The following is a 24,045-nucleotide window of genomic DNA, read 5'->3' on the forward strand; positions in this document are numbered from 1 at the left end:
AACCCCGCCCGGCCCCGCCGGACCTGCGGCTTTGCCGGCATCGCGCTGAGAGCGGCCCCCGCTCTGTGCCGTGCCGTCCGTGCCGCGTCCCCGCCGTCTCTGCCGCTCCCTCTCTCTGCCCCTCGCCCGTGACAGCGAGGCTGGGCAGGAGCTTCGACCCTTCTGGGGGCTGCCCCCTTTTCTTGTTGCGGCAGAGTCCCTTTCGGGGGGAATGTACATGTGGAAAGGGATGGAAGCAAGTGCTGGGCTGCTGTCCAGGGCAGTTAAGACTCGTTCTGTGCCTTCTTTGGGGGCCAGGAAAAAGGGGTGAAGACTCGGGGCTCTGGTGTCATTTGGGGCACCCTAAGGTCCCTAGGAGAGGGAGGCACGCTGCGGCGGAGGAGCAGGTGGGTGGCGAATGAGGGGGGTCATGCCGGGTGCCGTCCCCCCGAGGGGGGTGTGTAGAATACTACATCCTGTCAAGTGCTTCGTTTTTATAGGTATTGGTAAAAATAGGAATTTGTCTCTAAATTCATTTGGAAAGAAAGCCAGAGCAGCCCCAGGTGTGAACTGTGAGGATAAGGAGGGGCCGGCTCCTGCCGGCGGCTGTTTTAGGGGCTTTGCCTCAGCTGATTTTACAGGGAGCTGCTGGAGAAGAGGAGTTTATGGGCGGCTCCTGGGGCTGTCCTTGGAAGGACGGTGACAGCTTCGGACAGGGTCTGGGGGATCACCTGGATACGCACTTGGATACCTGGAGCATTGCTCAGAGGAGGTGCCGAGGGACAAACCTTTGTGCCAGGTAGCGGCAGCCAAACAGGTGAGCCCATGTGCATTTGTAGCGGGGACATTTCTCCTTTCCCTTTTAAATTTCATCTTGCCAATCCCTCCCCGGTGCTCCCAGAAAAAAAAAAAAAAAGAAAAAAAAGAAAAGAAAAAAAAGTATCTTGAGTAGGAAAGAAATTCAAATTGAGGGTAGCGACTTGTCTTCCATTATTGACCGTGTCTGAACTGGTGGGGGATCCCCTTTCACGTGTGGTTTTGAGGGTATTGATTGAAGGAAAACCTGCCTTTTCCAGGATGTTAGGGGTATCCCAGGGGTGTCAGGGAATCGACAATACACAGCCCATTGTTCTATTTGTAGTTCACCTCTACTTCTTATATAATTTTTCTGCTGACAAATCTTATGCTTAGCTCGAATCGCAGTTCTGCTGTTTCTGAGGCCTGCCTTTTGCAGCTTTCCCAAAACCCTCTGGTTTGAAAGATTGCCACAACTTGAGGCATTTCATTTGAGGACAAGCCCTTCTTTTCTGCTCTTACAGGGGCTGAAACTGAAGGGGAGAACACATTTATTTGCCCTTGTTGAAGTGAGGCGAGCACCTGAGTGTGGCGTCAGTTCCGGGGGTTGAATTGAAGGAGGCTGCAGCTCTCGCAGCGTTTGAAGGGTTGGAATGGGGCTGTGCCGCTGCATTGGAGGGCGCTTCTTGTGCCCCTGGCCCGGCAGCCAAGGCTGTGGCGCGGGAGCTGCTGGCGTTGCCCGGGGAGCTGCCGAGGTGGAAGGGGACTTGGGCGCGGCCGGGCTGGCGCGGGACTGCCGGAGCCGCGCCGGAGCGAGGCGTGCGGAGCCGAGGGGAGCTTTGCCGGGCCGGCGGGCGGGAGAGGCGGCGCGGGCGCTGCGCCGGTGCCGGCCGGTGCCGGCCGCTCCGTCCGCTCCGGGCGCGGGGCTCGGGCGCCGCCGGGGCCCCCTGGGCCCGGTGCCGGCCCCGCCGGGCAGGGGGAGCGGGCGGGGGGCTCCCGGCGCGGCGCCGCCTCTGCCTGCCGCAGGAGCCGCTTTCCTGCCGGGAGCCGCGCTCCGCCCGGTGCCGGCAGCGCGGCTTTTCATTTTCCGAAGGTCCTTGGTGTAGCGCTTTGGAGGTGGTTCTTAGGAATTGATTGTATCGTTTTCTTTTGTTCGTGCTTGGTGTATGCTAAGGGACATGGTGTACTTCTTGAATGTTATGGTTCTTGGTTCAGGTGCTGATGGCAAGGATTTATTTGGATTGAGTTTTGTTGTTGGATTTCATTTTTGTGGAATTTGGTGGATTTTTTTTGTTTTGATTTGATTTTTTTGGTTGGGTTTTTAAATAATATTTTTATATTATAAAAAGATAATTTAAAATTCTATATTTTAAGGTTTACAATGTTTTTTATGGGTCGTGGCATGAAGTAGCGGTTAGGTTTTTAATTGGATTGTGGTGGCTTTTATTAGCGTGAGTATGTAGTGTTCGTTTTGGTGGGTTTGAGGCAGTGTCCTGTAGTTAATTAGTGAGGTTTTTGTAATATTGGTCATTGCATTATTGTTGATTGTATTATAGAGGTTTTATTCATTTGGTATGTTTGATTGTCGTGTATGTTTTGTTGTTGCAGAGAATCTGGGAGATATTGTTTATGGTTCCATTTATCTTTTGGCTTGGTGTTTATTTCCAGGTGGTATTTTAGTTTTGATGATGGTTTGAGGCATTATGGGTTTATTGAGTTAGGAATCATTTTTTTGTTGTTGTTAATTGAAGTTTTTTTTTTTTTTTTTTTTTTTTTTTTTTTTTTTTTTTGTAGTTTGATGTATTTGGTTGCTGGTTTTTATTCGTTTTATTTTTGGGAACATGGTTGTTTATATGGTGGATTTTTTTTGGTAGTTATTTTATTTGGGTGGTGATTTTTTTGTTTCTTAGTGGTTTAGATTTTTTTATATCGGTAATTGGTTTGGTGGTTTTTTAAATTTATTTTATAGCGTATTGGGTTCTCTTTATGAGTTAGTGTTGAGGTAGAGTTTTTTTTTTGTTTTTTTTTTTTTTTAGTAACGTTCAGGGTCTGTTGTAGGGTTTGGAGTTTAGTAAGTTAGTTGGATTTTTTTTTTTTTTCTTTTTAGTGGTTTTTGTGATTTGCTGTGTGGGATTGTATAGGGTTTTTTTTTATTTTTTTTTAATTTTTGTGATGTGATAAGAATTGTTAGTGAAAAGAGTGTAGTGTGGGTTTTTTTTGCTGGTAGTTGGTTGGCTGGTGGAGCCATTCTAATATTTTTGGACGGTATGGGTGGGAATTTGTTGCTGTTTGTATTGGCATTTTAGTTTTAGGTATTGGATCTTAAATGCAAAATTATAACTATAACTATAATGTAAGAAAACAAATCTAGAAATATAAAAATGGGAATATAAAACTTCCATTTTAAATATAAATAGAATACATATAAATAGAACATGTAACATAAATAATATTATCTATCACCGTAAGATGTTCTAATGTTTGATATAGAGTATTTTATACTCTATAGAGTATTTTAGAGTATGTTTATATAAGTACATATGAACATAGATTATACATATAAATCAAATCCATAGAAAATATCAATCTAGAAATGTATAATTAATATATGTAGATAGATATAAAATCCAAAATCATAGAAATTGATACAATACATAATGGATATGATACTGTATATGTCTTATTATACCACATGACATGTCATATATTTTATATATCTAAATATAGTACATCAATATACTGTAATATAATATGTAAGAAACTATAAATGTAAATATCAAAAGCATAAATAGAAAAATATTCAAATATAGTTTAAAATAAAGGGGTTTTTAAAATTTTCTATTTGGTAGTAGGCAGGGCTTTTATTATAAAAATTAAAAATAGAAATAAAATAAATTAGAAAGGGCTTCTTTGGTTTTTATTTGGTTAGAGGCAGGGTTTTTATTTTAAAAAATATGAATATACATTTTATTTTGATATAATTCTAAAAATAGAAATAGATAATCAATGTATAAAGATAGATAAAAAATATAAAGTGTAAATAAAAATAAGTAATAGGAAGATATAGAATATAAATAACACCATCCATCAATCTACATTTACAATGCAAATTTCAATAGAAATGCGAAAAACATAGATAAATTTAAACACAGTTTAGAAGAAAGGGTTTTTTTTTTAGGTTTTGACTTGGGTAGAGGCAGGGGTTTTATTATAAACAATATAAACCTTTTAGAAATATCAATCTAAATATAGAAATATGTAATCAATATATTAAGACATGCATAAAAATAGAAAATAAAATAAACTTTAAGTAATATGAATGAATGTAAGAAATTATCAAATTATCATTATACATCAGTATACATTTTAAATCAAAATGTGAATATAAATATAAAAAATATAAAAATAATATAGATTGAAATATAGCTTAAAAGAAAAGATTTTTTATTTTGGTTCTTATTGGGTTAGAGGCAGGTTTTTTTTTTTTTTTTTTTTTTTTGTCGGTGTTTTTCGGTTTCGTGCGGGATGTTTAGGGGCATTTATTGCAGAGGATGTTTTGAAGGGGGTCGCGCCTGTTCTTCTTTGCGCGCCTTCCCCGCCTGCAGCCCCAGGGCGGGCGGCAGTGCCGCCGCCTTGTGGCCAGAGTGCAGTACTGCAGCCCTCGCCCGAGGTCCTCCCGCGGCCGCCACCTTGGGAGTGGGTTGTCGCGGACTCGCTTGACCTTCCCAATATGGCGGCAAAAAAGGCGGGAAAAAGGAGGACCTCGGTCTGTCTACTGCACTGCCTGCACGGCACCCTGACGCCGGCGCCGCCCCGCGGGATTTTTTTTCGCTTTTTCCCGTGTCGTGGCCACGGACTGTGAGCTCAGCGGCTGCGCGGGCGGTCAGGTTTTGAGCGGGCGCCGACAGGCATCGGCAAAAACGCCTCTCCCTTCCGAGGGCCTCACGCGGCCGCCATCTTGAAAGTGTCGCGGCGGCCGGGACACTCTTGACCTTCTCAATATGGCGGATGAAAAAAAAAAAAAAAAAAAAAAAGCGCGGGAAAATCGTGGTCCGCGTGCTGCACTGCCCGCGCGCCACGCAGGGGCCGCCCCGCCGGGATTTCCCGCGGCCTTGCCAGTACTGCGGACACGGGCTGTTGCCGCACTTGCGCCGCGGGCGGGTGGGTTTCAGGCAGCATTTTTCTTTTAAATAAGAGATCGTTAATATTAATATCATAGAGCTAGAATTTGCTTACAGGCAGGGCTTTTATTTTAAAGAACAGAACTATTTTTGCAATAGAAATATAGAAATGTATATTAATATATCTGGATATATAAAAAGATAAAATATAAATAAATAGAAGTCATAGGAAGAAGATATTTAATATAGAATCGAAATAACATCATGCATCAATATACATGATAAATGGGAATGTGAAAAGTATAAATATGAAAGATAGTTCTAGAGAGTTTAAAAGAAAAGGATTTTGGAGGGGTTTTATTGGGTTAGAGGCAGTGTGTTTTAGTTTGTGTGCGGGTGGTTTTGGGCCATTTATTTTTCAGGATTTTTCCAAGGGGATCGCCCCTGTTCTTTTCTGCCTCCCTTCCCTCCGGGCGAGCGGCAGCCCCCGGCTGTGGCCGGCGGCGGTGCTGCCGCCTTGTGGACAGAGAGCGGTACTGCAGCCCCCCCCAGCCAGCGCCCTGCCCCTCGCCGCTGGGTGCCGGCTGAGGGGGGAAGGACGGCTGCCGAGCGTGGGAAGGGCGAGGCGCGGGAGCGAGCGAGCGGCAAGCGGGGCGGTGTCTGTAAATAGAGGGGAGGGGTGAAGGAGATTCGGGAGAGCAAAGGGACCCGATGACCGAGAAGAACGGCAGCGGCGAGGGCGGCCCGGCGGGGCCGCTTTCGGCGGGCGGCGGAGGCGCGGTCGCAGCGCTCACGGGCCGGGGGCGGCGGGCGGGGGGCGAGCGGCGTCGGAACAGGGCTGCACTCCCCTTTCCCGATCCCCGCGCGCGTCCCTCTCTAGACGCTGGAAGCGACCGCGTGCCGGAAAATGCCGCCGGGGCGGCGCGCAGGCGGCGGAGCGGGGCCCCGGCTTTCCCCGCCCCTCCTGCCGCCATCTTTGGAAGGTCAAGCGAGCCGTCCCCGTCCCGCCGCGTCGCTGTCTCGTCCCGCCGCGCCGCCGCGTTCCCGCCGCCTCCCCGTGCTTCCCCGCCGTCTCCACTCTGACACGATCCGCCCCCGTCCCGGACCCCCTCCGCTGCAGGGAAATGCAGGAGAACGCGAAAGCATCGGGGCAGAGCAGCCGCTGGAGGTGCCCGAGCCGTCTCCCCCTTGCCCGCAGGGCCGGAGTTGCCCACCGCCGGCAGCTGACAGGTACGCTGACAGCACGGGCGGCTCCGGCACACGCTTTGCCTCGCTGTGTTCCGGTGCCGTGCTGCTGCGGGAGGACGGGGCCAGCGCTCCAAAGGCCAGAGCAGAGCGCTGGCGAATGGGAGGCGAGGAAGGCTTGGGCTAAGGATGGATTGCAACCGGGCTGCCTGTAAGTGCGCAGAGAGACCTTTGTCATCCACGCTGCCAAAAGGAGCACCTGGTACACCCTATAGGTGTGCCTTGTGTTTCACGTGTTTTCATTTCCTGTTTGTGTCATCCCAAAAAGCAGGGACGGAGCAAATGGGACTGGTTCCCACTGTTGCTGTGTGAAGGCTTTTTACAGGCTGCTGTATTGATGTCATCTTTTTTTCACCCCAAGTTTGGCTTTTCCCATGCTTTTCCCGTAGCTGCTGCATTGGGTGTCCCCAGGAGGGCTGGGTTCCTCAGCAGGGGTCTTAGGAGTTGCTATGGATTCTGATTTTTCTGAAGCTGTATGGAAGCGTGCTAGCGAATCAGCTCTTTTCTCTCCTGAAAAGCTTTCCATCTATGTCCACCCGTGCGTCTCTGTGTTTTAATCACGTAGCCGGACGCGCTGAGGTTTTTACTTTCTAAGCCAAAAGCTGAAGCAGATGACCGTTTGCTTTGTGTGTGTGAGGAGTGGCATTTGTGCTGGAGAGCTGCGGTTGGGAACAAAAGATGGACTAAAGGTGCTCTGGGGACGGGCACGGGAGGAAACGCACAGAAAGGCAAGGCAGTGATGATTGCGGAGGAGAAATGAGAGGTGGTTGCTTCCGATCCGTGGGGACTTTCCTTGGGAGTGATCGATCAGAGAGCGTATGGAAGTAGAGAGCATCTTCTGGCTGCTTCTGTTCTGTAAACTTCTCCCTGGCTTCACAGGTCCGTGCTGGAGAGTGGGAGAAGGGTCCCTGCTGGCTGCCGTGTCCTGGGTGGGCACAGAGCTCTGACCTCGGCCAGATGGGCTGGTGAGTATTGAATCAATCCCTGCCTCCTCGTGAGCAAGTTGTTTGAAGGAGTTTGAGGCAGGGACGGCTTTTAGCCGGCTGCAGTTCGGTTTCTTTCTCACAGGTTTCCGGGTGTTTTGATCCTGACGTCGCCAAAGCCTCAGGTTTGCTGAATTGGGGCTCTTACCTGTGTGACCCGTGAAATGTCCCGGAAGCTGATCGATGTCTTCCTGCTCCCGCTGTGTTCATTTGGGCTGTGCTTCAGGCTTCTCTCCCTGGGCCCTTGCCGTTGCCGTATCTCTTGGATGCCGTGCAGAACGGAATCAGGCAGCCAAGCCTCAGGTTCACCTTCTCCCTCACCCTCTGCGCTGCTCGTGTGGCACAGCAGATCCTGAAGCCAGGTACTGGGACGTGCTGCGTGTGTCACTGCTGGGGTGAAAAACAGAGCCCTGGGGAGTGTCGATCCCCTCACCTGCTCTGTGCTCGTGCGCTCTTGCCTGAGCTTTTCCTCCTGGGCAAGAGAAGGGGAGGGTGGGCAGCAATGGGAATGCGCCTCAGAGCAAAGGCCTTCTGCAGTTGCCGGGCTGTTCTCCCAGCTCGGAGCGCTGCACGCTCACTGACTGCAGCTTCCAGGAATTGTCGTCCGTGCTTGTGGATTGGGAGCGCTGTCCTCCTCCACCATGCCAACCTTTTCTCTTTACAGAGGAGCACGTGTACATAAGGGTAAAGAGATTCCTTCTGTCACACCGGTATTTGGACCTGAGGAAGGTACCAGGTTTTCTCCAGCTTTTCTACAGTTTTGATTTTGAGGTAAGAGTCCCATTTTAGGTACCCAGTAATTCTTCAGAAATGTATTAGAAACAGCCGCAAAAATACAATGAAACCTCATTCTCCCACGGGTAGTTAATTAGAAGCGTCTTTCTTATGTTTCATGTAGGAATTCAAAATGTTATTTCTGTGAGGTTTTTGTTGTCTTCTTAATACTAGCGCACAAGGAGTTGTGCTGCGTATGCTCTGTGAGCACAAGAAAAGAATGTTCTGCCCCGGCTAGCTACAATTCCTCTTTGAGTTTAGGTGAGTAACTTGGAGTTCAACTGAAGTATTTTAGAAACAGCAACTTCTAAAATTCCATTTCCACTGCATGTTTGGGCTGCAGACTGACTGTTCCCAATGGATGTTAGCGATTAAATTTGATAGGAATGGAAAATTGAGAAGTCCAGAAGAAGCTGTGGTAATTCCTGAGCTGGCACTCAGAGGGAACCGGGGTTTTGTGCTCTTAGGAGCATGTATCCTTTGGAAATGTCTGAATGTCTGACGGTGGTATTTTTCTTTATGGCTTCCAGTACAAAACAGCACGAGTGGATCCTCAGATTTCTTGGGGAAGGGCTGCGTGACAAACATTGCTGTGAGCTCTATGTCTACCAGAGGATTTTCCGGGTCATTCTTTCCTTTCTCAGCAGTCCTTTGTGTGACCAGGGCTCCCAGGTAAGAATTGAAAAAGAACAGTTCCCAAATACCCCAAACCACAAAAGCTTGTATGGCCTCAAGATCTCAAGTACAAAACAGAAAGGAGCAGCTGATTCTGCCTTGGTCCTCTTGAAAATCTGTTCCTTGTTGGTTTTGTGGATGTGTGGAGGGGGAAATAATTTAGGTTGTGTCTAAACCAGTCCCATCCTTATCCCCTGAAACTGGGACCGGTTCCTGCCATCGTGGAGCCTCACGTGGGTGCCGTGGTTTTGCTCCTGCAGTCGGGGCCTTTTCTTTTTGGGGTCTCTATTTCCCCAGCCAGCACGTTTGTCACCTGCACAGTGCTTCGGCAGGAGGGAAACTCGCCTGCCGGGAGCTCTCGGGTTTGGGAGCATCCACCCTGAGGATTTCAGGTATCAAAACCTCGGACAAAAAGAGAAAATTGTCTTGCTACCTGAATACTTCTTGTAAGAGCAGCACCTGTGGTGTGAAGCGTTGAAGGGAGAATGTCTTTCCTTCTCTGGAGTTGCTGAGAACAGGCGGTGTTCATTTTAGCTGGAAGTTGATCGGGTACCAGCCAAATTGCTCATTTTATTTTAGATAATCAGATCTTGGCTGTAAAAGAACAAGTTGCATTTTCTGTTTCAGAGTCCTATTCTGGAGATACGACAGAGTGCTGCCCGTGTCACCTCTAGAGCTGCCCATGAGCCGATAGAGGATCACAGCCTCCTCTCGTGGGTCCTGCACGGCTTAGAGAAAAGGTAACCAGCCAAGTACGGGAGACATGGGGACAATTTCCTGTCCACGGCTGAAGAATGACGTGGCTGAGGATGAAAGCAAGGGGGACAGACCTGGAGACGGGGGCACCGAGGGCTGCACTGGCAGAACTTGCTGAACGCTGAGGTGTCCCTTGTGTTTTTGAGAAGAGAATCAAGAGGCTTTCAGGTGGTGGTGGGAGGGACGATGGTGGGGGGGCTGTGTGATTTGGGAATCACTTCCTTGACAAAGCAAAAGGACACCTTGTGCTGGTGTCTTTAGCTTTGAAATTTCAAGCAGCCTCAGTTCCCATCCTGTCACAGGACCTGCTGCACAGGAAGTGGCACAGTAATGGATTTGAGCTGTCTAGAACGTTACTTCTCCTCCCCTTGCCTCTCCCTGACAAAAAAAATCTCTTCTGCAAGCACAGAGTGCCCTGACAGGTTCAGGCAAGTGCACCAAAAGTGCCCTAGAATATGGTCCCCCGTAGGAGATGGACCAGCTGCTGGTGAGGATCTGCCTTTCAAATGTGGTTTTCTTTTCTTTTTTTTCTTTTTGTTCTGTTTCATTTTGTTTTTCAGGTTTCTGGAGAACAAGGTGATAAATAAAATGATTTCCTTACTCCATCCTCTGTGGCTAATAAATTTAGGAGACAAGAGAGAAAACAGGAATCGGTCCCAGATGCTGCTGTTGAGATGGGTATATGATCTACCTGTATATAGATATATGCGTATCTCTGTATATCTGTGTAGTGATAATAATGGGAGTTTTTATGATACGTTGCTTTACTGTCTTCTATTTTTAATAAAGTGTGATTTTAAGTTATTAGGTATAACATTTTATTCTGCTTATTGGCTAAAGTAACATTTTCTTGTATTTTATTGGTATCAAGTCATGTTAATCATTAATTGGTAAGAGTTTATAATGAATTATTAAGGTGTGAATATTGTTCATTAAGGTACGTCTTTTTTTTACTGTAGGTATTTTCATGTGTTCGTATGGGTTTTTATGTTAATGATTTTGGGTTTTTGTGTTATGAATATATTAGTATTTTATTAGGGTTTTTTTGGTTAGTTTACTTGTTTGGTGTGTAGATCACTCCTGTTAAGTATGTTTATCTATATATGTTTTAAAATGTAAGTTATAAATCTACTTGTTAAGGATTTTTGTAGAGTTCTATGTAAAAATTTAAATCGGTAGGGGAGATAAAAAGCAGTAATTATTAATAAGATGAGTATTTTAGTTTTTAATAATGATTTAAGTTATTCAGCGATGTTTTAATTTTTGAAAATATTATTTAGTTATTTTTTATGTGTGATTGATTAATTTTTAAAAAAAAATTAGTAATGTTTTTGTAAATTGATTTCTTGTGATTTCATCAATTTATATATTTTTAAAAATGTTTTCTATTTATGATTGTGTGTGAATAATAAAAAATGAACAGTTGTTTTATTTTGTAAGGTAGTATGTTTAAAGATGTTCATATTTGGCAGTAATTTATTTAACGTTATACATGTGTTATTGTTTGATTTGGTTAGTTAATAAGTAAGTTCATTTGATGTGCTTCAAGTGTGAGTTGTAGTTATTTTAGGTGTTAAAAGAGATGTAGAACTAATAGAATTAGGTTGTTAAAAGGTTGTACGATTTTGATCCTGAGAAGTAAATTTGTGTTGGAGTGATTGGGTATTTTTAGGTGGGTGTGGGTTTGTTTTTTTTTTTTTTGTTTGTTTTTTTGTTTTTTGTTTGTTTGTGTTTTTTTGTTTGTTTGTTTTGTTTTTTTTATATGTATTATTTTTATGTTTGGTCTTAGTGGGTTAATTGTTTTAAATTGTAGGTTTGCTGTTTTGAGGTAACTTCTTTGTGGTTTGGTGTGGTTTGGGGGTTGTTTTGTAACTAAATATTGTACAAGTATTTGTTTGTAATGATTTGAGTAATTTTACTTTTGGTGGTTTACCTGTCATTTGGGGTATGAGTGTATAAATGTTATTTGAAGAGTTTATGTTACGTGTAAGTTTTTTGATTTGCCATTTAGTGTTTGTAAAGGATAAGGTTAGTTGTGAGGAGGTATACAAACGAGCTACGTAGAAAAGAGATTTTTCGGGTTGGTGACTGATAAACAGAGCGTATTTGGACGTGGGGTTTTAGTTAGTGTTACTTGTTTGTTCTGTTTTGGTTGTGGAACTATTTCTTTCGGGGTTGGGTTTTTTTGGTTTTTTTTTTCTTTGGTGTGTTTTAAATAAGGCTTGACACAGTGAGTAGGACTCTTGTGTGATTTTTTTTTTTTTTTTTTTTTAATTGTGGAAACATAAGTATAACATGTTCTGTAGGTTATGAAATTGACGGGACTACATTATTGGCTACTTACTAAATCTTGTAGTTGTGAGTAGGTTTTTGTAACTCTGATTTTGAAATCAAAGAAGAAAAGTGAGGAGACGAAGGAGGTAGAGAAGTTATCTCCTTCTAGGACAGAAAGGGTTTAGCGCAGAAACTGCTGGGTCTAATGTGGCGCGGGGGTTTCCGTGCGCCGGCCGGGCCGGGCGCGGGGCTCGGCGGCAGGAGAGCGGCGAGCTGTGCGCGTGCGCGGGAGGCGCGCTGCCGCGGGGAGCCGAGCGGAGCCGAGCGGAGCCGAGTCGAGCGGAGCCGAGCGGAGCCGAGCGGAGCCGAGCGGAGCCGAGCGGAGCCGAGTCGAGCGGAGCCGAGCGGAGGTGAATGGAGCCGAGCCGAGGCGAATGGAGGCGAACGGAGCGAGCGGCTCCGAGTTGAGCCGAGCCGAGCTGCGCCGAAGAGGCGATCCAGCCGAGTCTAGCGGAGAACAGCCCGAGTGTAGGGGAGGAGCCGAGCGGGGCCGAACCGAGCCGAGCTCCGCCGAGCGCAGCATCCCGAGCAGGGCGGGCCGCCGGGGCGGGCTCGGGTGGAGTCGGGGCTCTCTGAGGCTCCCCGTCCTGTCCCGCTCTCTACCCCTCCTTCTTCCTCCCTGTATTCCTCTTCTTTCTCTCTTTCCCCCATTTCCCGCTCTCCCCAAAGCCGCCCCCTTTCTCTCCCTTTTCGGCCTCCCCTCTCGTCCCCCCCTCCATCCTTCCTTCCTCCTCCCCGTATTCCTGTTCTTTGTCCGCAGACCCTCCCCTCCTCTCCCTCGCAAACCCGACACCCCGCACCCCACCCCCCCCCCACTCCTTCCTGCTCTGTCCCTATCCCGCTCCTCCGTTCTATTCCTCTTCTCTCCCTCCTCTGTGCACCATCCCTCTTCCCCGCTCCCGGCCTTTCCCTTGCCCTCCCGCTTTCCTCCACAGCCCGACCTCCCTCCCTACCCTTTCTCATGCCCTGCTAGCCCTCTTCTCTTCCCGTCGCCCCGTTCCTTCTTTCCCCGCAGCCGCGGGGCCGGGGGCGCCGGAGAATAAAGCCCAGAGGGCCGGAGCCCGGCGCCCCTGGGCCCTTGCGGGAGTCTCCGCACGGGGCCGGAGGCTCTCGGCGGATCCCCCCGTGCCGGTCAAACCCCGCCCGGCCCCGCCGGACCTGCGGCTTTGCCGGCATCGCGCTGAGAGCGGCCCCCGCTCTGTGCCGTGCCGTCCGTGCCGCGTCCCCGCCGTCTCTGCCGCTCCCTCTCTCTGCCCCTCGCCCGTGACAGCGAGGCTGGGCAGGAGCTTCGACCCTTCTGGGGGCTGCCCCCTTTCTTGTTGCGGCAGAGTCCCTTTCGCGGGGAATGTACATGTGGAAAGGGATGGAAGCAAGTGCTGGGCTGCTGTCCAGGGCAGTTAAGACTCGTTCTGTGCCTTCTTTGGGGGCCAGGAAAAAGGGGTGAAGGCTCGGGGCTCTGGTGTCATTTGGGGCACCCTAAGGTCCCTAGGAGAGGGAGGCACGCTGCGGCGGAGGAGCAGGTGGGTGGCGAATGAGGGGGGTCATGCCGGGTGCCGTCCCCCCGAGGGGGGTGTGTAGAATACTACATCCTGTCAAGTGCTTCGTTTTTATAGGTATTGGTAAAAATAGGAATTTGTCTCTAAATTCATTTGGAAAGAAAGCCAGAGCAGCCCCAGGTGTGAACTGTGAGGATAAGGAGGGGCCGGCTCCTGCCGGCGGCTGTTTTAGGGGCTTTGCCTCAGCTGATTTTACAGGGAGCTGCTGGAGAAGAGGAGTTTATGGGCGGCTCCTGGGGCTGTCCTTGGAAGGACGGTGACAGCTTCGGACAGGGTCTGGGGGATCACCTGGATACGCACTTGGATACCTGGAGCATTGCTCAGAGGAGGTGCCGAGGGACAAACCTTTGTGCCAGGTAGCGGCAGCCAAACAGGTGAGCCCATGTGCATTTGTAGCGGGGACATTTCTCCTTTCCCTTTTAAATTTCATCTTGCCAATCCCTCCCCGGTGCTCCCAGAAAAAAAAAAAAAAAAAAAAAAAAGAAAAGAAAAAAAAGTATTTTGAGTAGGAAAGAAATTCAAATTGAGGGTAGCGACTTGTCTTCCATTATTGACCGTGTCTGAACTGGTGGGGGATCCCCTTTCACGTGTGGTTTTGAGGGTATTGATTGAAGGAAAACCTGCCTTTTCCAGGATGTTAGGGGTATCCCAGGGGTGTCAGGGAATCGACAATACACAGCCCATTGTTCTATTTGTAGTTCACCTCTACTTCTTATATAATTTTTCTGCTGACAAATCTTATGCTTAGCTCGAATCGCAGTTCTGCTGTTTCTGAGGCCTGCCTTTTGCAGCTTTCCCAAAACCCTCTGGTTTGAAAGATTGCCACAACTTGAGGCATTTCATTTGAGGACAAGCCCTTCTTTTCTGCTCTTACAGGGGCTGAAACTGAAGGGGAGAACACATTTATTTGCCCTTGTTGAAGTGAGGCGAGCACCTGAGTGTGGCGTCAGTTCCGGGGGTTGAATTGAAGGAGGCTGCAGCTCTCGCAGCGTTTGAAGGGTTGGAATGGGGCTGTGCCGCTGCATTGGAGGGCGCTTCTTGTGCCCCTGGCCCGGCAGCCAAGGCTGTGGCGCGGGAGCTGCTGGCGTTGCCCGGGGAGCTGCCGAGGTGGAAGGGGACTTGGGCGCGGCCGGGCTGGCGCGGGACTGCCGGAGCCGCGCCGGAGCGAGGCGTGCGGAGCCGAGGGGAGCTTTGCCGGGCCGGCGGGCGGGAGAGGCGGCGCGGGCGCTGCGCCGGTGCCGGCCGGTGCCGGCCGCTCCGTCCGCTCCGGGCGCGGGGCTCGGGCGCCGCCGGGGCCCCCTGGGCCCGGTGCCGGCCCCGCCGGGCAGGGGGAGCGGGCGGGGGGCTCCCGGCGCGGCGCCGCCTCTGCCTGCCGCAGGAGCCGCTTTTCCTGCCGGGAGCCGCGCTCCGCCCGGTGCCGGCAGCGCGGCTTTTCATTTTCCGAAGGTCCTTGGTGTAGCGCTTTGGAGGTGGTTCTTAGGAATTGATTGTATCGTTTTCTTTTGTTCGTGCTTGGTGTATGCTAAGGGACATGGTGTACTTCTTGAATGTTATGGTTCTTGGTTCAGGTGCTGATGGCAAGGATTTATTTGGATTGAGTTTTGTTGTTGGATTTCATTTTTGTGGAATTTGTTGGATATTTTTTTTGGTTTTGATTTGGTTTGTTTTGATTTTTTTGGTTGGGTTTTTAAATAATATTTTTATATTATAAAAAGATAATTTAAAATTCTATATTTTAAGGTTTACAATGTTTTTTATGGGTCGTGGCATGAAGTAGCGGTTAGGTTTTTAATTGGATTGTGGTGGCTTTTATTAGCGTGAGTATGTAGTGTTCGTTTTGGTGGGTTTGAGGCAGTGTCCTGTAGTTAATTAGTGAGGTTTTTGTAATATTGGTCATTGCATTATTGTTGATTGTATTATAGAGGTTTTATTCATTTGGTATGTTTGATTGTCGTGTATGTTTTGTTGTTGCAGAGAATCTGGGAGATATTGTTTATGGTTCCATTTATCTTTTGGCTTGGTGTTTATTTCCAGGTGGTATTTTAGTTTTGATGATGGTTTGAGGCATTATGGGTTTATTGAGTTAGGAATAATTTTTTTGTTGTTGTTAATTGAAGTTTTTTTTTTTTTTTTTTTTTTTTTTTTTTTTTTTTTTTTTTGTAGTTTGATGTATTTGGTTGCTGGTTTTTATTCGTTTTATTTTTGGGAACATGGTTGTTTATATGGTGGATTTTTTTTGGTAGTTATTTTATTTGGGTGGTGATTTTTTTGTTTCTTAGTGGTTTAGATTTTTTTATATCGGTAATTGGTTTGGTGGTTTTTTAAGTTTATTTTATAGCGTATTGGGTTCTCTTTATGAGTTAGTGTTGAGGTAGAGTTTTTTTTTTGTTTTTTTTTTTTTTTTAGTAACGTTCAGGGTCTGTTGTAGGGTTTGGAGTTTAGTAAGTTAGTTGGATTTTTTTTTTTTTTCTTTTTAGTGGTTTTTGTGATTTGCTGTGTGGGATTGTATAGGGTTTTTTTTCATTTTTGTTTAATTTTTGTGATGTGATAAGAATTGTTAGTGAAAAGAGTGTAGTGTGGGTTTTTTTTTGCTGGTAGTTGGTTGGCTGGTGGAGCCATTCTAATATTTTTGGACGGTATGGGTGGGAATTTGTTGCTGTTTGTATTGGCATTTTAGTTTTAGGTATTGGATCTTAAATGCAAAATTATAACTATAACTATAATGTAAGAAAACAAATCTAGAAATATAAAAATGGGACTATAAAATTTCCATTTTAAATATAAATAGAATACATATAAATAGAACATGTAACATAAATAATATTATCTATCACCGTAAGATGTTCTAATGTTTGATATAGAGTATTTTATACTCTATAGAGTATTTTAGAGTACGTTTATATAAGTACATCTGAACATAGATTATACATATAAATCAAATCCATAGAAAATATCAATCTAGAAATGTATAATTAATATATGTAGATAGATATAAAATCCAAAATCATAGAAATTGATACAATACATAATGGATATGATACTGTATATGTCTTATTATACCACATGACATGTCATATATTTTATATATCTAAATATAGTACATCAATATACTGTAATATAATATGTAAGAAACTATAAATGTAAATATCAAAAGCATAAATAGAAAAATACTCAAATATAGTTTAAAATAAAGGGGTTTTTAAAAATTTTCTATTTGGTAGTAGGCAGGGCTTTTATTATAAAAATTAAAAATAGAAATAAAATAAATTAGAAAGGGCTTCTTTGGTTTTTATTTGGTTAGAGGCAGGGTTTTTATTTTAAAAAATATGAATATACATTTTATTTTGATATAATTCTAAAAATAGAAATAGATAATCAATGTATAAAGATAGATAAAAAATATAAAGTGTAAATAAAAATAAGTAATAGGAAGATATAGAATATAAATAACACCATCCATCAATCTACATTTACAATGCAAATTTCAATAGAAATGCGAAAAACATAGATAAATTTAAACACAGTTTAGAAGAAAGGGTTTTTTTTTTAGGTTTTGACTTGGGTAGAGGCAGGGGTTTTATTATAAACAACATAAACCTTTTAGAAATATCAATCTAAATATAGAAATATGTAATCAATATATTAAGACATGCATAAAAATAGAAAATAAAATAAACTTTAAGTAATATGAATGAATGTAAGAAGTTATCAAATTATCATTATACATCAGTATACATTTTAAATCAAAATGTGAATATAAATATAAAAAATATAAAAATAATATAGATTGAAATATAGCTTAAAAGAAAAGATTTTTTATTTTGGTTCTTATTGGGTTAGAGGCAGGGTTTTTTTTTTTTTTTTTTTTGTCGGTGTTTTTCGGTTTCGTGCGGGATGTTTAGGGGCATTTATTGCAGAGGATGTTTTGAAGGGGGTCGCGCCTGTTCTTCTTTGCGCGCCTTCCCCGCCTGCAGCCCCAGGGCGGGCGGCAGTGCCGCCGCCTTGTGGCCAGAGTGCAGTACTGCAGCCCTCGCCCGAGGTCCTCCCGCGGCCGCCACCTTGGGAGTGGGTTGTCGCGGACTCGCTTGACCTTCCCAATATGGCGGCAAAAAAGGCGGGAAAAAGGAGGACCTCGGTCTGTCTACTGCACTGCCTGCACGGTACCCTGACGCCGGCGCCGCCCCGCGGGATTTTTTTTCGCTTTTTCCCGTGTCGTGGCCACGGACTGTGAGCTCAGCGGCTGCGCGGGCGGTCAGGTTTTGAGCGGGCGCCGACAGGCATCGGCAAAAACGCCTCTCCCTTCCGAGGGCCTCACGCGGCCGCCATCTTGAAAGTGTCGCGGCGGCCGGGACACTCTTGACCTTCTCAATATGGCGGATGGGAAAAAAAAAAAAAAAAAAAAAAAGCGCGGGAAAATCGTGGTCCGCGTGCTGCACTGCCCGCGCGCCACGCAGGGGCCGCCCCGCCGGGATTTCCCGCGGCCTTGCCAGTACTGCGGACACGGGCTGTTGCCGCACTTGCGCCGCGGGCGGGTGGGTTTCAGGCAGCATTTTTCTTTTAAATAAGAGATCGTTAATATTAATATCATAGAGCTAGAATTTGCTTACAGGCAGGGCTTTTATTTTAAAGAACAGAACTATTTTTGCAATAGAAATATAGAAATGTATATTCATATATCTGGATATATAAAAAGATAAAATATAAATAAATAGAAGTCATAGGAAGAAGATATTTAATATAGAATCGAAATAACATCATGCATCAATATACATGATAAATGGGAATGTGAAAAGTATAAATATGAAAGATAGTTCTAGAGAGTTTAAAAGAAAAGGATTTTGGAGGGGTTTTATTGGGTTAGAGGCAGTGTGTTTTAGTTTGTGTGCGGGTGGTTTTGGGCCATTTATTTTTCAGGATTTTTCCAAGGGGATCGCCCCTGCTCTTTTCTGCCTCCCTTCCCCCCGGGCGAGCGGCAGCCCCCGGCTGTGGCCGGCGGCGGTGCTGCCGCCTTGTGGACAGAGAGCGGTACTGCAGCCCCCCCCAGCCAGCGCCCTGCCCCTCGCCGCTGGGTGCCGGCTGAGGGGGGACGGACGGCTGCCGAGCGTGGGAAGGGCGAGGCGCGGGAGCGAGCGAGCGGCAAGCGGGGCGGTGTCTGTAAATAGAGGGGAGGGGTGAAGGAGATTCGGGACAGCAAAGGGACCCGATGACTGAGAAGAACGGCAGCGGCGAGGGCGGCCCGGCGGGGCCGCTTTCGGCGGGCGGCGGAGGCGCGGTCGCAGCGCTCACGGGCCGGGGGCGGCGGGCGGGGGGCGAGCGGCGTCGGAACAGGGCTGCACTCCCCTTTCCCGATCCCCGCGCGCGTCCCTGTCTAGACGCTGGAAGCGGCCGCGTGCCGGAAAATGCCGCCGGGGCGGCGCGCAGGCGGCGGAGCGGGGCCCCGGCTTTCCCCGCCCCTCCTGCCGCCATCTTTGGAAGGTCAAGCGAGCCGTCCCCGTCCCGCCGCGTCGCTGTCTCGTCCCGCCGCGTTCCCGCCGCCTCCCCGTGCTTCCCCGCCGTCTCCACTCTGACACGATCCGCCCCCGTCCCGGACCCCCTCCGCTGCAGGGAAATGCAGGAGAACGCGAAAGCATCGGGGCAGAGCAGCCGCTGGAGGTGCCCGAGCCGTCTCCCCCTTGCCCGCAGGGCCGGAGTTGCCCACCGCCGGCAGCTGACAGGTACGCTGACAGCACGGGCGGCTCCGGCACACGCTTTGCCTCGCTGTGTTCCGGTGCCGTGCTGCTGCGGGAGGACGGGGCCAGCGCTCCAAAGGCCAGAGCAGAGCGCTGGCGAATGGGAGGCGAGGAAGGCTTGGGCTAAGGATGGATTGCAACCGGGCTGCCTGTAAGTGCGCAGAGAGACCTTTGTCATCCACGCTGCCAAAAGGAGCACCTGGTACACCCTATAGGTGTGCCTTGTGTTTCACGTGTTCTCATTTCCTGTTTGTGTCATCCCAAAAAGCAGGGACGGAGCAAATGGGACTGGTTCCCACTGTTGCTGTGTGAAGGCTTTTTACAGGCTGCTGTATTGATGTCATCTTTTTTTCACCCCGAGTTTGGCTTTTCCCATGCTTTTCCCGTAGCTGCTGCATTGGGTGTCCCCAGGAGGGCTGGGTTCCTCAGCAGGGGTCTTAGGAGTTGCTATGGATTCTGATTTTTCTGAAGCTGTATGGAAGCGTGCTAGCGAATCAGCTCTTTTCTCTCCTGAAAAGCTTTCCATCTATGTCCACCCGTGCGTCTCTGTGTTTTAATCACGTAGCCGGACGCGCTGAGGTTTTTACTTTCTAAGCCAAAAGCTGAAGCAGATGACCGTTTGCTTTGTGTGTGTGAGGAGTGGCATTTGTGCTGGAGAGCTGCGGTTGGGAACAAAAGATGGACTAAAGGTGCTCTGGGGACGGGCACGGGAGGAAACGCACAGAAAGGCAAGGCAGTGATGATTGCGGAGGAGAAATGAGAGGTGGTTGCTTCCGATCCGTGGGGACTTTCCTTGGGAGTGATCGATCAGAGAGCGTATGGAAGTAGAGAGCATCTTCTGGCTGCTTCTGTTCTGTAAACTTCTCCCTGGCTTCACAGGTCCGTGCTGGAGAGTGGGAGAAGGGTCCCTGCTGGCTGCCGTGTCCTGGGTGGGCACAGAGCTCTGACCTCGGCCAGATGGGCTGGTGAGTATTGAATCAATCCCTGCCTCCTCGTGAGCAAGTTGTTTGAAGGAGTTTGAGGCAGGGACGGCTTTTAGCCGGCTGCAGTTCGGTTTCTTTCTCACAGGTTTCCGGGTGTTTTGATCCTGACGTCGCCAAAGCCTCAGGTTTGCTGAATTGGGGCTCTTACCTGTGTGACCCGTGAAATGTCCCGGAAGCTGATCGATGTCTTCCTGCTCCCGCTGTGTTCATTTGGGCTGTGCTTCAGGCTTCTCTCCCTGGGCCCTTGCCGTTGCCGTATCTCTTGGATGCCGTGCAGAACGGAATCAGGCAGCCAAGCCTCATGTTCGCCTTCTCCCTCACCCTCTGCGCTGCTCGTGTGGCACAGCAGATCCTGAAGCCAGGTACTGGGATGTGCTGCGTGTGTCACTGCTGGGGTGAAAAACAGAGCCCTGGGGAGTGTCGATCCCCTCACCTGCTCTGTGCTCGTGCGCTCTTGCCTGAGCTTTTCCTCCTGGGCAAGAGAAGGGGAGGGTGGGCAGCAATGGGAATGCGCCTCAGAGCAAAGGCCTTCTGCAGTTGCCGGGCTGTTCTCCCAGCTCGGAGCGCTGCACGCTCACTGACTGCAGCTTCCAGGAATTGTCGTCCGTGCTTGTGGATTGGGAGCGCTGTCCTCCTCCACCATGCCAACCTTTTCTCTTTACAGAGGAGCACGTGTACATAAGGGTAAAGAGATTCCTTCTGTCACACCGGTATTTGGACCTGAGGAAGGTACCAGGTTTTCTCCAGCTTTTCTACAGTTTTGATTTTGAGGTAAGAGTCCCACTTTAGGTACCCAGTAATTCTTCAGAAATGTATTAGAAACAGCCGCAAAAATACAATGAAACCTCATTCTCCCACGGGTAGTTAATTAGAAGCGTCTTTCTTATGTTTCATGTAGGAATTCAAAATGTTATTTCTGTGGGGTTTTTGTTGTCTTCTTAATACTAGCGCACAAGGAGTTGTGCTGCGTATGCTCTGTGAGCACAAGAAAAGAATGTTCTGCCCCGGCTAGCTACAATTCCTCTTTGAGTTTAGGTGAGTAACTTGGAGTTCAACTGAAGTATTTTAGAAACAGCAACTTCTAAAATTCCATTTCCACTGCATGTTTGGGCTGCAGACTGACTGTTCCCAATGGATGTTAGCGATTAAATTTGATAGGAATGGAAAATTGAGAAGTCCAGAAGAAGCTGTGGTAATTCCTGAGCTGGCACTCGGAGGGAACCGGGGTTTTGTGCTCTTAGGAGCATGTATCCTTTGGAAATGTCTGAATGTCTGACGGTGGTATTTTTCTTTATGGCTTCCAGTACAAAACAGCACGAGTGGATCCTCAGATTTCTTGGGGAAGGGCTGCGTGACAAACATTGCTGTGAGCTCTATGTCTACCAGAGGATTTTCCGGGTCATTCTTTCCTTTCTCAGCAGTCCTTTGTGTGACCAGGGCTCCCAGGTAAGAATTGAAAAAGAACAGTTCCCAAATACCCCAAACCACAAAAGCTTGTATGGCCTCAAGATCTCAAGTACAAAGCAGAAAGGAGCAGCTGATTCTGCCTTGGTCCTCTTGAAAATCTGTTCCTTGTTGGTTTTGTGGATGTGTGGAGGGGGAAATAATTTAGGTTGTGTCTAAACCAGTCCCATCCTTATCCCCTGAAACTGGGACCGGTTCCTGCCGTCGTGGAGCCTCACGTGGGTGCCGTGGTTTTGCTCCTGCAGTCGGGGCCTTTTCTTTTTGGGGTCTCTATTTCCCCAGCCAGCACGTTTGTCACCTGCACAGTGCTTCGGCAGGAGGGAAACTCGCCTGCCGGGAGCTCTCGGGTTTGGGAGCATCCACCCTGAGGATTTCAGGTATCAAAACCTCGGACAAAAAGAGAAAATTGTCTTGCTACCTGAATACTTCTTGTAAGAGCAGCACCTGTGGTGTGAAGCGTTGAAGGGAGAATGTCTTTCCTTCTCTGGAGTTGCTGAGAACAGGCGGTGTTCATTTTAGCTGGAAGTTGATCGGGTACCAGCCAAATTGCTCATTTTAAGTTAGATAATCAGATCTTGGCTGTAAAAGAACAAGTTGCATTTTCTGTTTCAGAGTCGCATTCTGGAGATACGACAGAGTGCTGCCCGTGTCACCTCTAGAGCTGCCCATGAGCCGATAGAGGATCACAGCCTCCTCTCGTGGGTCCTGCACGGCTTAGAGAAAAGGTAACCAGCCAAGTACGGGAGACATGGGGACAATTTCCTGTCCACGGCTGAAGAATGACGTGGCTGAGGATGAAAGCAAGGGGGACAGACCTGGAGACGGGGGCACCGAGGGCTGCACTGGCAGAACTTGCTGAACGCTGAGGTGTCCCTGGTGTTTTTGAGAAGAGAATCAAGAGGCTTTCAGGTGGTGGTGGGAGGGACGATGGTGGGGGGGCTGTGTGATTTGGGAATCACTTCCTTGACAAAGCAAAAGGACACCTTGTGCTGGTGTCTTTAGCTTTGAAATTTCAAGCAGCCTCAGTTCCCATCCTGTCACAGGACCTGCTGCACAGGAAGTGGCACAGTAATGGATTTGAGCTGTCTAGAACGTTACTTCTCCTCCCCTTGCCTCTCCCTGACAAAAAAAATCTCTTCTGCAAGCACAGAGTGCCCTGACAGGTTCAGGCAAGTGCACCAAAAGTGCCCTAGAATATGGTCCCCCGTAGGAGATGGAGCAGCTGCTGGTGAGGATCTGCCTTTCAAATGTGGTTTTCTTTTCTTTTTTTTCTTTTTGTTCTGTTTCATTTTGTTTTTCAGGTTTCTGGAGAACAAGGTGATAAATAAAATGATTTCCTTACTCCATCCTCTGTGGCTAATAAATTTAGGAGACAAGAGAGAAAACAGGAATCGGTCCCAGATGCTGCTGTTGAGATGGGTATATGATCTACCTGTATATAGATATATGCGTATCTCTGTATATCTGTGTAGTGATAATAATGGGAGTTTTTATGATACGTTGCTTTACTGTCTTCTATTTTTAATAAAGTGTGATTTTAAGTTATTAGGTATAACATTTTATTCTGCTTATTGGCTAAAGTAACATTTTCTTGTATTTTATTGGTATCAAGTCATGTTAATCATTAATTGGTAAGAGTTTATAATGAATTATTAAGGTGTGAATATTGTTCATTAAGGTACGTCTTTTTTTTACTGTAGGTATTTTCATGTGTTCGTACGGGTTTTTATGTTAATGATTTTGGGTTTTTGTGTTATGAATATATTAGTATTTTATTATGGGTTTTTTTGGTTAGTTTACTTGTTTGGTGTGTAGATCACTCCTGTTAAGTATGTTTATCTATATATGTTTTAAAATGTAAGTTATAAATCTACTTGTTAAGGATTTTTGTAGAGTTCTATGTAAAAATTTAAATCGGTAGGGGAGATAAAAAGCAGTAATTATTAATAAGATGAGTATTTTAGTTTTTAATAATGATTTAAGTTATTCAGCGATGTTTTAATTTTTGAAAATATTATTTAGTTATTTTTTATGTGTGATTGATTAATTTTTTAAAAAAAAATTAGTAATGTTTTTGTAAATTGATTTCTTGTGATTTCATCAATTTATATATTTTTAAAAATGTTTTCTATTTATGATTGTGTGTGAATAATAAAAAATGAACAGTTGTTTTATTTTGTAAGGTAGTATGTTTAAAGATGTTCATATTTGGCAGTAATTTATTTAACGTTATACATGTGTTATTGTTTGATTTGGTTAGTTAATAAGTAAGTTCATTTGATGTGCTTCAAGTGTGAGTTGTAGTTATTTTAGGTGTTAAAAGAGATGTAGAACTAATAGAATTAGGTTGTTAAAAGGTTGTACGATTTTGATCCTGAGAAGTAAATTTGTGTTGGAGTGATTGGGTATTTTTGGGTGGGTGTTCTTTTTTTTTTTTTTTTTTTTTTTTTTTTTTTTTTATGTATTATTGTTCTGTTTGGTCTTAGTGGGTTAATTGTTTTAAATTGTAGGTTTGCTGTTTTGAGGTAACTTCTTTGTGGTTTGGTGTGGTTTGGGGGTTGTTTTGTAACTAAATATTGTACAAGTATTTGTTTGTAATGATTTGAGTAATTTTACTTTTGGTGGTTTACCTGTCATTTGGGGTATGAGTG

At 46.5% G+C, this 24,045-nt stretch overlaps 2 protein-coding genes across 2 annotated transcripts in view; both read left to right on the forward strand.

Moving 5' to 3' along the window:
- LOC128788513 (uncharacterized) overlaps positions 1-9,882 on the forward strand; it is a 12,857-nt gene extending 2,975 nt beyond the window's left edge. The window contains exons 2-10 of the mRNA XM_053943577.1: positions 686-796; positions 1,299-1,367; positions 6,016-6,125; positions 7,020-7,105; positions 7,190-7,248; positions 7,350-7,485; positions 7,788-7,894; positions 8,428-8,569; positions 9,200-9,882. Coding sequence (XP_053799552.1) covers positions 686-796; positions 1,299-1,367; positions 6,016-6,125; positions 7,020-7,105; positions 7,190-7,248; positions 7,350-7,485; positions 7,788-7,894; positions 8,428-8,478 — 729 coding nt within the window. The 3' untranslated portion in view covers positions 8,479-8,569; positions 9,200-9,882. The remainder of the gene's footprint in view (positions 1-685; positions 797-1,298; positions 1,368-6,015; positions 6,126-7,019; positions 7,106-7,189; positions 7,249-7,349; positions 7,486-7,787; positions 7,895-8,427; positions 8,570-9,199) is intronic.
- On the forward strand, positions 9,801-22,685 carry LOC128788514 (uncharacterized). The gene is made up of 10 exons (XM_053943578.1): positions 9,801-9,815; positions 13,482-13,592; positions 14,095-14,163; positions 18,823-18,932; positions 19,827-19,912; positions 19,997-20,055; positions 20,157-20,292; positions 20,595-20,701; positions 21,235-21,376; positions 22,007-22,685. The coding sequence occupies exons 1-9, from the start codon at positions 9,801-9,803 to the stop codon at positions 21,283-21,285; spliced, it is 744 nt and encodes a 247-aa protein (XP_053799553.1). The 3' UTR covers positions 21,286-21,376; positions 22,007-22,685.
- Positions 22,686-24,045: the final 1,360 nt, after the last annotated feature.

Source organism: Vidua chalybeata, chromosome 5, assembly GCF_026979565.1.
Source record: "Vidua chalybeata isolate OUT-0048 chromosome 5, bVidCha1 merged haplotype, whole genome shotgun sequence".
NCBI classification, from domain to species: domain Eukaryota; kingdom Metazoa; phylum Chordata; class Aves; order Passeriformes; family Viduidae; genus Vidua; species Vidua chalybeata.

Coding starts and splice junctions, on each gene's coding strand:
- LOC128788514 (XM_053943578.1), top strand. Junction 19,913..19,996: donor GACCTCGGCCAGATGGGCTG/GTGAGTATTGAA, acceptor AGCCGGCTGCAG/TTCGGTTTCTTTCTCACAGG. Junction 20,056..20,156: donor TGACGTCGCCAAAGCCTCAG/GTTTGCTGAATT, acceptor GCTGTGCTTCAG/GCTTCTCTCCCTGGGCCCTT.